Raw genomic sequence first — 15,054 nt, forward strand, 5'->3', positions numbered from 1 at the left:
AATCAACCATATATCGGATCATCAAGAACTTCAAGGAGATCGGTTCAATTGTTGTGAAAAAGGCTTCAGGGCGCCCAAGAAAGTCCAGCAAGCGACAGGACCTTCTCCTAAAGTTGATTCAGATGGCTTGGTGTCAAGAAGGGCAGCAGAGAAGCCACTTCTCTCCAGGAAAAACATCAGGGACAGACTGATATTCTGCAAAAGGTACAGGGATTGGACTGCTGAGGACTTGGGGTAAAGTGCTATTCAGCTGATGACCACATTAGTAGTGCACACTTCAGCCAGATTACCAATGACCAGAACGTAAACTGGATCCAGAACCTCAAGAGATGCTGGCGCTGTGCCCGACACCACCAAGTTTAAAAATGCAACCAATCCACAACATTATACTGCATCCTTTCCCCTAGTGCTCCTGTGTTTGTGTGAAATAAAACCCCACTATTTGGATTCCTGCTTCATCTCGTTTCATTTGCATTCTTATCGATGCGCCATGGTGGCACTTTGAACTCTGGACCAGTCAAACCTCCTTGTAAAGTCCACCTTTTCTATAGTTACTGTACCATCCCATTTTTGTGTACTCGTTCTCCACTTCTTCAAGCTACACAAGTTTTTTTTATTTTTTATTTCACCTTTATTTAACCAGGTAGGCTAGTTGAGAACAAGTTCTCATTTACAACTGCGACCTGCCCAAGATAAAGCAAAGCAGTGCGACAGAAACAACAACACAGAGTGTTATCAAATCCTTTTGCTCAGTCATTTGTTGTGTTGATAAACACATTATTTTCTCCTGATTTGTCAGAACAACATCACACCAGCAGAGATCTCCCAGTGGACCAATCACAGAGTAATGGAGTGGCTGAGATCAGTAGACCTGGCGGAGTACGCCCCCAACCTGAGGGGCAGCGGCGTGCACGGGGGACTCATGGTGAGAAAGAATGATCAGATTTAATGTGACCCAAAATTGGCTTGATAATTGTGGGCCACAAGTTTGAACTCGAATATCTAAAACCAGATAGCTGGGAAAACTGGGTAGAAATTATAATGGGTTATTTCGTCTATGAAACTTTGGTTATTTTGAATTTTATCTTACAATGAGAATGGGATGTGTCTCAACCTATCCCACATCTCATAATGTTCCCTCTTCCCCCAGGTGCTGGAGCCTCGGTTCAACGTGGAGACCATGGCCCTGCTGCTGAACATTCCCCCCAACAAGACCCTGCTGCGGAGGCACCTGGCCACCCACTTCAACCTGCTGGTGGGCTCTGAGGCCCAGGGGCTCAAACAGGATTGTCTGGAGAACCCCGACTACACCCTGCTTACAGCCACCGCCAAGGTCAAGGTAGGGGTCAAAAGTAGTGCACAATATAAGAAATATGGTGCCATTTTGGATGCAGCCATGGTTTTACTGTAGGTAGGGGTGAGGAGTGATGGTGAAGGGGAAGACGTGGGTTTGGCTGTCGTAAGATATTGTTCTCATGTGTTTGACACTGGTTTTGGTTATTAACTTTAGTCTCATTAATTCTCAAATTATTATTAATTCTGTTCCCACCAGCTGAGGAAGATGACGTTTGGGAGCTTTGGCAGCCTGAGAAAGAAGAGGCAGGATGAGAGTGAGGAGTATGTCTGCCCCATGGATGTGGAGATGCCAAAGGGACGTAGCTTCCAGAAAGGCTATGAGCTCTACGAAGACGATCTGGACCAGCTAGAGCAGGTCAACTTCTGGTCTGGTCCCAGATCTGTTTGTGTTGTCTTGCCAACTCCTATGCTGATTGTTGCCCACGCATTTTATTTCTCTGTAGTGGCGGCATTGTGCTCAGTACACATAAGTTCTCCAAATAATAAATAAGTCATCACATCATTACTTACATTCAACCTCCACCTTTAGATTGTTCCCTAAATGTTTAGAGTTTGGTCATCAGTACCGTGACAGGAGATGGTAGCACTGTGCCTAGTTAGTGTTCAGCTGCTCTGAAAGAATACACAAACAGGTCTACTAACAGGTGTTCTTAGTAGTGGTGTTGAGTGTCAAACCTTATCTGTTATTGTAGATGGAGGACTCAGAGGGAACTGTGAGGCAGATTGGAGCCTTCTCTGAGGGCATCCAAAACTTGACGGTACGAAGGAAACTATCTTCTTTTTATTCCTGTTTTAACTGTGCTTAAGTGTTATGTTGATAACAATATGTCACTATATTTGGGTAGTCCCATATAGATGATCAACAGATGGTCATGCGATCAACGAACCAGCTGTTGATAAGCAACTTCTTGCTAAGGTTACGGTTAGGTTTAGAATAAAGGTTAGGGTAAGGGTTAAAGTTGAGGCTTAGGGTTAGTTAAAATGTTGTTGACAGAGTATTGAACATCTACTAAGGACTATCCAAATAGTTGTACCTAACAATATTTTAGGGTATAAGAGGCCTTTGTGACATAAATATGGGAATATTTCAGTGGGGTTTTTACAGTTCTTCTCTAGTATTAATTCCTATTTTCCTGTATTTCCTGTCGGTTTCCAGAGCATGCTGAAAGATGATGAATTCTTCAAAGAGATCTCTAACTCTCCCAACCCCAGCGTAACAGATGACGATTCCAACGTTTGAGGCCAGCGCCATGGGACTAGCAGACCAGGATTGAAATACTATTTGGAATAATTTAAAATACTTTAGCTGTGCTTGATTGAGCTTGCCTTTTGGGATGGAATGCAATAGGAATAGAAAAGTCCCAAAAGTGGCACTCCAGGCAGGCTAACGCAAACACTCAAAGTATTTGAAACCAGGTGTGCCACTAGCACACACTGACTCCACCGTACCATCCAACTCTCCGTAACCCCAACAACTTTCCGTAACCCCCAACAAGCACCAGATCTCCTTTTAGTATTTAGGCATAATTTTTTTTTTTTTTTTTATCAGTCCACATGACAACAGACACAGTCCGTGTCTGTTGTCATGTGGACTGATACACTGTTGTTTTTTTAAGGTGCTGTCAACGCTAAAATACCACCAGCAGGATTAACAATTCAACTCGCCCCTGTCTACCCAATAGCAGGTCAGTTATCAATCCTCATGAATCCCTACAGATCTGATAGATCCTGCTCTGCCTTACCTCTGAGCTTGTCTACAGCGAGGGACTGTTCCTCAAGCTCAACAGTAAAGGCCTTACAGTAAAGTGGGCTATCCCCAAAGTAGAGTGCCTACGAGGGGTCGCCCTCCTCTGGGTTGGCTTTTAGCCGAGAGGCACCCCTTCCTACGACTCCTACCAATGCACTCAGTACCTATAGTTCGGGTCCCAGGTTCCTTTATACCAGCTACTCGGGTTCCCTATGGAATGATTAACCAAGAAAATTAGCTAGAGATCCTCAATTAATCAAGCATATTTCAGAAACCTAGAGTAAACAACATGCAGTTGTATGACTCTTTGATGATGACAGGGTTTTACAACAATAAAGTGAGTTTATTCAAACTTCCAGAAACAGGCATAAAAAATCCCCAATCAATTATAAGCAAACATTTACTGTAAATTAAATTGATGGACAACCTTCAGCACCCTTAACTAAATCCCTGTTGGGGTGTTCCAATAAAAAAAAAATTCTGTTACAATTTTATGAGAAGCACAGTATTTAATAACAAGAAAAACCTTATACAACTCAACAGTTTTTTGGCTCCCCCCACAGGATGATCAGTCCCTCAGAAGGCGTCTAGAAACTCTAACAGCTACTTTACCACACCTCTATCAACCTTAAGGAATCCTCCTAGAATTTTACTTTAACTGGGTATACCTAAAATGTAAATTTAATAAGTAAACAAAAACAAATCGAAATATATTGTAGGCTATAAAGCTACAGCAAAAATCTTCTTCCAGCAGTCAACACAGGCTTTTCTGGCAAGCTTAAAGAGAGCTCTTCTCTCCCAAAAAATCATAGCTCTTTTATACCATCCCTTTTTCTTTCTGCTAACTCATTGTGGTTAACACCTACCCCAATGACCTCCAGTGGTTAACACCTAATGTGGCCATCGTTCAAAAAGGTGCTTTTTCAGCCCCCTTAACTCCCACTTTTTTCTCACCTAAATTGGATGTCAATCCGCTTCACCCCTAAACGTTCTAACCTGGAGATTTCCAGATCAAGCTAACATCCTTAAACACATTTTTAAACTTCATTTTTTTTCACATTACCATTCCCCACTTGGCACCATTTTAATCCCTCTCCAATTTAACTAATTACTTCCATTACCTCTTAAATATCCAACAAATTAGACATTTAATCATTACATTTCAACATTATAGCCTTCCATTATCAACCTCCAACAGGCCCTAAGGCCTTGTTCCTCTAAACTTAACAAACATAGTCTATATGCATCATACCTTAAAGCAAACATCACATTAACTATTTTACTGGATTACTTAAATCACACATTGTTAACCCTCTTAATAAATTATTCTAATCACCCTTTAATCACCTCTGCCACTATACTTTTCTCCATGCTTTCAAACTTTAACATTTAACATATTTAACCTTTAATCATCAATTAATTTATTTTACTTATTTTTCTTATTTTCCTTAGTCAATGTCAATATTCATTCTGGTGTGTGTGTAAACGAAACTTCTTGAGTGTGGGCAAATGCAAATGTTTCTCTAAAATGTCAGAGAACTGGGCCTTAGCCAACTACTATTGACAGTACAAGTCCATTTTAACTGTCCTATTTGGAGAGGAATTATTTCAGAGCAATATGCCACCATAATTTGCCTACCAGCTGGATACTGGAGACATTTGTACTCATTGTTTTTATACTAGCCATCTTTCTGTGGAATTTAAATATTAAAGTGAGCCATATCAATATCTGATAAACCCTTTTTTTACGTTAAGATGTAATGTAGGGCTTTTGCAAAGTCTAATATGTCATTTTAAAGAATATGTTTGTTAAAAAGCCAGAGTCACTGTCGGAGGAAGGGGGAAAAAATGTATATGCTGTGCAGTTTTGCCCAAGTTAAATGAATGCCCCAAGACAGCTGCTATGGTTTACACAGAAAACCAGACTATTTCAGCGGCAACATTTTTATTCTTTCAACACATCGCGCCATATCCGAGAGACTCCCAGTAATGGTGTTTATTTGAATGCATTTGCACCTATAATGTACAGTTCAAAGAACATAATTCCTTTTTGAAGTGTCATTGCATGTTATTGAAGCCTTTCTTGCCGCCAGAATGTTGTACACCTGCTAACGGAATATGTATTTCTTGTTTATTATAATTTGTACTGAGAACTATTCATAAATATTGCCAGATAGCATAGTTATTTTGAGAATACCGTAGCTAGCCTGGGTGCCAGTCTGTTTCTGCTCTCTTGCCAACTCCTTATTGGATTGGCAAGAGAACAGAAAGTGACTGACACTCAGGCTGTTGTAGCATGTTCAAAGAGTTGAGCGATAAAGCAATGACACTGTTATGCAACACCCTAACCACATGAGGATAAAGTTTGTACTGTGTACTGGTTGAGTTTTTACCCATTTCTAGGGTCAATAAATTCATTTAAACTGTCTAATTTCTCAAGTAGGATTGGAAATTTAGAAAATAAAGCATATAGGTTTGTTTTGCAATGCAGATTCATTACCATTTAAAAGCCTTTACCTCCATGTTTGTACAGACTCTTATTTTTGTTAACACCAAGCCAATGAAGGGATATTTGAGTCACAGACCATTTGTACATTAGTTGCCCAACTTGAACAACTTTGTTTGCTGTTTCCTACTCTGTGCACTTTAAGATGAAGGTTTGACAAGCCACTATTTGCAGAATGATGAACAGATAAAACACATTTACACAGATATTAAAAGCAAAATAGAGGGTCAGGACAAGAGCATTGCAGCTTCCTTGGTTCTGTTCAGGCAGAAGTAGAGTAGGCTGCTGTGTGTGCCATGTTCTTCATGTAAAACTACAACTGAGCCACTTCATTCACAGTTGGCTGTTGATGTAGTCTGGACAATGTATTTTGCATGGCAATCACCTTGATCGTCCATCATGATATAGTGGTCGTGAGCTAAACTAGGGATATAACTGCAACTCTATAATGAAGAACAATGACTGGAGAGGTTTCATTGAAGGAGGAAAATAACACTGAACTCATCTAAGGGTCTTGTAAATGTTGTAAAGGGATTTAGTATTTTCCATTGTCTCTAATGGGGAAAGTCTTTCAATAGCGCTAGACTAAACAGTTTGCTCTAGGTTCAAATTGAGATTTGAGGTTTCAGTCGAATATTTCGAATATTTCTGCCGACATGGGCCTGGGAAGCTCTCAGGAGCTGACTGAGGAGATGCAGAGGGGCGTCCAGTCTGAGGTCTTCTCCCAGGCATCTCTCCATACAGCCTGCCAGCTGAGGACCTTCCTGGGCTTCCAGGACCAGCTGCAGCCCAGCCTGGACACCCTCAACGACATCTTCCTGGTCCAGTTCATCTCCTGCATAGTGAGGGGTCTCCACAACCGCATTGTCACCAGCAAGATGACCAAACAGTAGAGCCTGTTGCTGGGGTGGACTGGCTCTGGACCTTCCTGGGGCCCGACGGGGGGATCCTAGTACAGTTCCCAGTGCAGACCTGATGGATATCAGACCAGGCGAAGCCCAGGCCTCCAGACGCTTGGTTGGATGCTGAGTGGTGGGAAGCAGCACAAGGGAGAGGGCAGCTGCCGATGCGCTGTTCTGGATCAAGAGTCTCTTGAAGGAGTTTTGTGGCCTGGTGGATACGGACTGTTTGGGGAGGGTGCTGGTGTTCGGCCTCCCCGGGAGTCCCATGGACGTTGGGGGTGATGCTGACGACATGGGGACCTCAAAGACTGGCTCTGGATGGAGAAAGGTTGCTCAAGGGCTTCTTTGTAAACACAACCTCTTCCCTGTCTGTCAGAGAGATGATGGAATGCTGCATGGAAACGAGATGTGGGGAATATTTTTATATTTGATTTATGCAGGGGCTGTCTGATCGTGCCTCATTTGACCCATGCTAACATGTACAGTAACTATAGGTATACAGTGGTTCCTCCTTTAAAAGTTGTGAGCTTACACCGCGGGACTTAGAGGTACCCAGCATCACGGCTTCATTGTGCCATTACAGTGCCATCCGTTTTGTCACCAAAGCCCCATATACTACCCACCACTGCGACCTGTATGCTCTCGTTGGCTGGTCCTCGCTACATATTCGTCGCCAAACCCACTGGCTCCAGGTCATCTACAAGTCTTTGCTAGGTAAAGCTCCGCCTTATCTTAGCTCACTGGTCACCAAAGGAACACCCACTCGTAGCACGCGCTCCAGCAGGTATATTTCACTGGTCATCCCCAAAGCCAACACCTACTTTGGCCACCTTTTCCTTCCAGTTCTCTGCTGCCAATGACTGCAAAAATCATTGAAGTTGGAGATATATCTCCCTCACTAACTTTAAGCGTCAGCTGTCAGAGCAGCTTACCGATCGCTGCAGCTTTACACAGCCCATCTGTAAATAGCCCAACTACCTACCTCATCCCCATATTTGTTTTTCTGCTCTTTTGCGCACCAGTTTATCTACTTGCACATCCTCATCTGCACATATATCACTCCAGTGTAAATTGTAATTACTTCGCCACTATGGCGTATTTATTGCCTTACCTCCTTAATTCATTTGCACACACTGTATACAGATTTTTCTATTGTGTTATTGACTGTACGTTTGTTTGTGTAACTCTGTGTTGTTTTTGTCGCACTGCTTTGCTTTATTTTGGCCAGGTCGCAGTTATAAATGAGAACTTGTTCTCAACTGGCCTACCTGGTTAAATAAAGGTGAAATAAAAATCTATTTTTAAAAAATGCTCCAGACCACAACAAGGGGGAGTTAGAGCACTCATTATGCATTTGGGTCCTAAGGTTTTTATATGACCAATCATATTGAGTGGTTCCAATGACAAATTTGACACAAGCCTGGTGACTTTCTTCAGCAAATATGGCTGACAAAACATTACGGGGAAGCAAATGTAAGTCATTATAACGTCATAACGAATAAAGCAAGAAATGTACAATTGAGAGGAATATGTTAATGTAGAGACAAACGATGGTGCATATTTTTTTGTCATTAAGTTCATTTACGAAAATCGCTATTTAGCAAGTTAGCTGACTAGCTAACATTAGCCAGCTAGTTAGCTGGTGTAGTGACAGGAGTATGACATTGTAATTTGTGTTTAATGTTTTAGGGACTCAACAAACCAGGCTGTCTTGGGAAACAGTGGATGTAAAGAATATAGCTTGCTAAAGCATCTACTTCAAATTGAATGTACAATTGTGTAAGCTTGCCTTGTCGTGCAATGCAGCAGAAGTAACAGCTAGCTAACTATTTAACGTACGCTAACCCCATTCCGTACAAATGTGTGCTACCGCGACATTCAAACGATGCTGCAAAGAAAACTAATGGGACTATAGGGACTGTGTTGACATCAAAATCTGGGGTGTGAACTAAGTTTCTGTTCAAGCGCTGATTGACATGTTAATGGCTTTATAGTATTGGAGAAAAGTTGAAAAACTGACCCCTCCGACACTGTACGTTACATTGTGACGTGTCATGGCGTAACGTACAGCATGCATAAAGCAACTAATCCTGTCTCCACCAGGTGTAGCACTTCTCTCACTGTTTAAAAACAAGAAAGGGACAGGGTAAGGGGGGATACCTAGTCATTTTTTGCGTCATCACTGCAAGCTATCATGACTCTCAAAAGCAGCTGTTTAGTTCTGAAGATCACTTTAGCACCGCCCTAAAAACCCGATTCAAATTCGACACAAACCTTCAAATAGGTATGTAATGACACATATAAACTCTTTTATAGTGTTTTATTTACATTTTAGAGGCGATAAGGTGATAAGTTGGACAGATCGAGTGAAAAAAGCTGTTTCCCCACACGACATCTCTCCTTCTCACGTTCACGCAATAGGTTCAGCTTCCCCACCCGCCATTTTTAAAGAGGTCATTGCCTTCTCGAATCATGCAGAGATGGGCATCATGAAGGCCTCGTCATTGATTTTGTTGGAAAGGGGAGAAATTGACTTTACATTTGTATTGATATTACAGTTGATCTGGAAGTATTATGTTTTTAGGCGCTAAAATAAGGTCAATTGTACCGACCAGCGCGATATACAAAGGTGAGTGAGTTTACGTTACTTGCTTATTGTGTAGTGGGAGACCCTGAAACATTAGGTTCTGAACTAATATTCCTACCAATCTATGAACCTCAGTTATTATAGTTGTATCAACTTCAAGTCTGAATGGCATTAATGACGTCTATGGATTGAGTAGAATATAGTAACTTTATTGTGCCAAGGATGCAAGTCCTATATACATGTACTGTAGTTATTACCACACATGAGATCCCCACATTGTAGCCTGTACATTGAATATATTCACTGATCATGTACTCTTCCTTGGCAAATAAAGTTGTGGTTCAGGTATGAATCTCTGAGATTCTTTTTCAGTCATATCCAAAACCAGGTGTATCAAACTCCATTCTTTGAATGATGCTGTGTCTGCATGTATGTATTACAATTATACACTTCAACAGTGTTTACTGCTCCTGGGACATCAATGATTACACATTGTAACTATGCAATAGACTAGAAACCTGATTTAAGTAAAGGCTGATTTGTAATTCATATATACAGAAAAAAACCTATGCATATCTAACTCCCTTCATCTGCATTAATCTGAGGACACAGGATAGTATTTCATTGAGATAATTAATTTCAACCAGTGGAGAATGTGAAACACTTTATTGAAATAAGTTCATTATCCAGGTGTTATAATGCATGTATTATGTATTTATGATAATTGTAATATTATAAATACAAGTTCAATCTGTACTTCAATGCACATATGGTGTGCATTATAAAACAAGGAAGAAAGACAAGGTGAGGAGAGGGGTAAGAACAGAGGCAGACAGCATATGATTAATTAATTACAGTGCTACCCTAATATTCTCTCAGTTCATCACAGTGTCTCTAGCGGTGTCTCCTAACCAGCCTTGGTCCCCCAGTTGGCCCGAAGGTTATCTTAACTTCTTATGGCTGCAGGGGCAGTATTGAGTAGCTTGGATGAAAGGTGCACAGAGGTGCCCAGAGTAAACGGCCTGCTCCTCAGTCATAGTTGCTAATATTTGCATATTATTATTAGTAGTGGATAGAAAATACTCTGAAGTTTCTAAAACTGTTTGAATTATGTCTGTGAGTATAACAGAACTCATATGGCAGGCAAAAACCTGAGAAGTTCCACTTCCTGTTTGAATTGGTTCTGGGGTGGCAGATTTTCAACCAAGCTCTCATTGACATTACAGCGAGATATTGATGAGTTTTCACTTCCTACGGCTTCCACTAGATGTCAACAGTCAATAGAACTTTGTCTGATGACTCTAATGTGAAGGGGGGCCGAAGGAGACTATTAGTCACCACTGCCACGAGCTGACCATGCTTTGACAACGCGCGTTCACGTGATAGGCTGCTCCGTTCCATCGCTCAACTGAAGTCAATCTAATTCTCCGGTTGGAACGTTATTCAAGATGTATGTTAACAACATTCTAAAGATTGATTTAGTACATCGTTTGACATGTTTCTACTGACTGTTACGGAACTTTTGGACATTTCGTCACGTTATAGTGGACGCGCTTTGTGACTTTGGATTTGTTTACCAAACGCGCTAACCAAATTGGACATAAATAACGGACATTATCGAACAAATCAAGCATTTATTGTTGACCTGGGATTCCTAGGACTGCATTCTGATGAAGTTCATCAAAGGTAAGGAAACATTTATCATGTATTTTCTGGTTTCTGTTGACTCCAACATGGTGGCTAATTTGGCTATTGTTCTGAGCGCCGTCTCAGATTATTGTATGATTTGCTTTTACGTAAAGTTTTTTTCAAATCTGACACAGCGGTTGCATTAAGGAGAGGTATATCTATAATTCCATGTGTATAACTTGTATTATCATCTACATTTATGATGAGTATTTCTGTTGAAACGATGTGGCTATGCAAATCACTTGATGTTTTTGGAACTAGTGAATGTAACACGCCAATGTAAACTCTGATTTTTTTATATAAATATGAACTTTATCAAACAAAACATGCATGTATTGTGTAACATGAAGTCCTATGAGTGTCATCTGATGAAGATCATCAAAGGTTAGTGATTAATTTTATCTCTTTCTGCTTTTTGTGACTGCTATATTTCGCTGGGAAAATGGCTGTGCTTATTGTGGTTTGGTGGTGACCTAACATAATTGTTTGTAGTGCTTTCGCTGAAAAGCATATTTGAAATCGGACACATTGGTGGGATTAACAACAAGATTACCTTTGAAATGATATAAGACACATGTATGTTTGAGGAATTTTAATTATGAGATTTCTGTTGTTTGAATTTGGCGCCCTGCACTTTCACTGGCTGTTGTCATATCGATCCCGTTAGCGGGATGCAGCCATAAGAAGTTAAGAGCAGATGAGGTGGCGATGACGGGACTGGCTTCCTCTCATTCCGATATGCCACAGCTGGTGAGGTGTCAGGCTCGCCTCTGTACTTAAAGGGTGATTATTCCAATTCTCTGAACTGCTGCAGATCTGCCCGCAGACGAGGTAGGAACACAAATCCCACACAGAAGAGGTGGATAGAATTTTACAGGTAAAGGTATCCTTCTTCCTCCAAACTGTGCATGTGAGACAGGTTTCATGTACAAGACAGGCAGAGAGGAAGAGAGAAAAATAACACAGAACAGTTTAACCTCTGGTTATGGACACTTTTGCCAGCAATAAAGCTTCCATGGCCTGTTCCTCGGACAGTGAATATCTGGCAATGTCTACATTTTCGACTCCTTGATCAGCTCGCACTCTGAAAGTAAAGAAAATAGCTTATTTTTTGTAGATATGAAAACAATAACTGAGATATGACCCTTCAATCTAAAACAGCAGATGTCATTTTCAGGATACGTCAATACAGCACAGAAAGCTTAACACCAGACTGGTATTGTGGTAGTTCATTAGGTGATTGGAAATATGCAATATGTATACAAAATAATATACTTACCTGTTGTATCTTGAAAAAAAGCATTGGAATTAAAGGTGAAATGTTTAAACTATTAACCTGCTTCATTATTTGTGTATTACCAGTAGATGCAGAACAACTCCAATTTCATACATCATTGAAAATGCGTCTACGAAAAGGTAAGAATAAAAAGTTTAAATAACGTCTTAGATTGTATGGAGACATTATACATCTTAGTACCTTATCAATTTATGATTTGTATCAATGTGGACGAGAGACAGGGGAGCAGGAACATATTATTTTTGCCGAGCAATGCAACGAAGCTGGATCATTCTGACAATGATACCTGCACCATCGATACGCTGCAAAGACCCCCTAACTTCGCCATTGTACACGATGGCCCATTGCTGAGACTTCCTCTGACCATTCTAAAGCCCGCATGGGGCATCCTTGCCTTAATGGCGCTGACTTTCTGGTCTAACTCTTCATCTGACATAACAGAATAGCATTCCCTGACAGACAGTGTTCTTTCATCCTTCTGTAAAAAAAGCAAACCGTTACACTGTCATGAAATATGAGTATATATCGACTGTGAAACAAATAGGACATGGCCTGCTTATGAGTTGCCATGAAAGAAAGTTAGATTAATTCAACTTAAAATGGCGAGAACAGGCATTCGTAGCTAAATACTTTTGGTTAACTTGAGAATAATAATTGCATGATTTATCATTCTACGCTATGTATGTATGTATGTATGTATGTATGTATGTATGTATGTATGTATGTATGTATGTATGTATGTATGTATGTATGTATGTATGTATGTATGTATGTATGTAATATAGTACAATGTTATCAACACTGAATCGTAGGAGCTAACCTACTAGCTATGTAAAAGTTGGACAGAAGAACGCCCAGTGCTGCTTACCTGAGATGCCATCATCAGACAGTCCTTCTTCGTAGATGTCCGCTATGACTTCCTTTGTGTCGGAAAGAAAGTGAGTGTGCAAAGCTGTCATCAAGGCAAAGGGTGGCTATTTGAAGAATCTCAAATATAAAACATATATTTTGATTTGTTTAACACTTTCTTGGTTACTGCATGATTTCATGTGTTATTTCATAGTTTTGAAGTCTTCACTATTAGTAGTAAAAAAATAAAAAAAACTCTTGAATGAGTAGGTGTTCTAAAACTTTTGAACGGTAGTGTACATCCTGACAAAACCAAAGCTCAATGCTTGTGAGCAGATTCGCGTTGCCAAGCTGGCACCGTACGAGTTTGACATCAAGTACATCCCTGGTCCCCAAAATGTTGTTGCAGATGCCCTGAGCAGAGACTCCTTCGTACAACCCAGTGTACTCCATTGCCTGATGAGGGTTCCATACGAGACATTTCTAGCTTATCTAAGATAATGCTGTGTGCACAGACTGAGTGCAAGATGTGTTTCGCTGGTCCACCCATCCCTTTGACAAAGCCTCTAACGCCAACGAGGTAGTCATTAACCTTTGTAGGACACACGTTCCGCTAGCGGAACCCCTCGACAACATTCCGCTGAAAAGGCAGCGCGGGAAATTCAAAAATAGTCCAATACAGCAAATGAAAGATAAACATCTTGTTAATCTACCCATCGTGTCCGATTTATGTGGATATCATGTGAGCAAGACTCCTGATCCGGAGGCCAGAGCTCCACTGGTCTGCAGAAGATTCTACAAACAAGTCCCTGGATGTTCTCGTTGTTACTGACCACTAGGGTTGCAAAGGGTCGGAAACTTTCAGGTAAATTTCCAGCTATTTTTCGTGGGAAGTTAAGCCCAGGAATCTTGGAAATTTTTCTTAAATTCATCAAAAAAGTTAGCTTATAAAACAGTCAACCTTTTTGTGGGATACACATAAGGCAATTCTAGGTCTTGTGGCATATTTTGGTTAAATTATCCCCAATTCAATGGAATTGCAACCCTCTGCATGCACAGTGCATTCTTCCATCACATTGTTGGGGTTTGTTTCCTTGTTCCTTGTCAATCATTGACTCATTGGTGAAATTAGCATTATGACAATATCTTTAATTAAATCATTCAAAAACCTTTATTAATGCAATTGCAGACAGAAGTTGACAACAGGAACATAACGCATGTTTCCGAGTAAGTTCTGCAAAATATAAAAGGTCCCAAGTTATTTTATTAAACCCGAAGTCCAGCCCTTGTGATGTCACTGCATACGTCATTACCTTCTACTCATCAGACCAAGCCCATGCATACACAGCTATATAAACTTGCAGGAGAGATTCTATAGTTCCAGTGTTTTCTAAGGCCTAGGCAATAAATGTCCACTCCCCAAGTTGATTTATTGTGGAATGTCTGACTAGTCTCTTATCTCCTACACTCCCCTGTAGAGTTCTGTCTCAGTCACACATTTCTCAGACCGTTTCTTTATAAGAGGCAGAGAGACTAGAAAACAACTGTGGAACAATATTAAACCTCTATAATGAATATATATTGTTAATCTGTAGTCTAGGACCTTATAAATGTAAGGAGGGCGGGGTCTTATAACCCCTCCCCTTCTATTAATACAAAAGCATAATCAATTATTATAATACATCAAACATTTGGTACAGCCCCTATCATGACCTCTAGGTGAACTCCTGACAACATGTACAGCTGATTCTCAAGATCTGTGTTAAGTGTTAAGTCACCTGTTCCAATACATATGATGTTTTTTGGGAGAGAGTGGTAAGCAGCCTGAAACTCCTGAAACCTATATCAGTAGCCATTGCACAGATTGAGGGAGACAATGCCATCCTGTCTGATGTTCAGACTCTCTTTGCAGATGTAAGAGAAGAAATCCGTACTGGCCTGCCCACTTCACTGTTGCTCCAAGCAGAGGAAACTGCAGTTCTGAAATACATCAAAAAGCCCATACACGCCGCAACGTACATGTTGGACCCCAAGTATGCTGACAAGAACATCCTATCTGATGCAGAGATCAACAAGGCCTATGCTGTCATCACTACCATGTCTCGCCACCTTGGCCTGGAT

The 15,054-nt window shown here is 40.7% G+C and overlaps 1 protein-coding gene across 3 annotated transcripts in view; it reads left to right on the forward strand.

The window, feature by feature from the left end:
• Positions 1–5,625, forward strand: part of LOC120054067 (liprin-beta-1-like) — an 84,786-nt gene extending 79,161 nt beyond the window's left edge. For all 3 annotated transcript variants that reach the window (XM_039001440.1, XM_039001442.1, XM_039001441.1), the window contains exons 22-26: positions 800–925; positions 1,151–1,339; positions 1,553–1,711; positions 2,049–2,114; positions 2,513–5,625. In XM_039001440.1, coding sequence (XP_038857368.1) covers positions 800–925; positions 1,151–1,339; positions 1,553–1,711; positions 2,049–2,114; positions 2,513–2,596 — 624 coding nt within the window. In that variant the 3' untranslated portion in view covers positions 2,597–5,625. The remainder of the gene's footprint in view (positions 1–799; positions 926–1,150; positions 1,340–1,552; positions 1,712–2,048; positions 2,115–2,512) is intronic.
• Positions 5,626–15,054: the final 9,429 nt, after the last annotated feature.

This window comes from Salvelinus namaycush, chromosome 9, assembly GCF_016432855.1.
Source record: "Salvelinus namaycush isolate Seneca chromosome 9, SaNama_1.0, whole genome shotgun sequence".
NCBI lineage: Eukaryota > Metazoa > Chordata > Actinopteri > Salmoniformes > Salmonidae > Salvelinus > Salvelinus namaycush.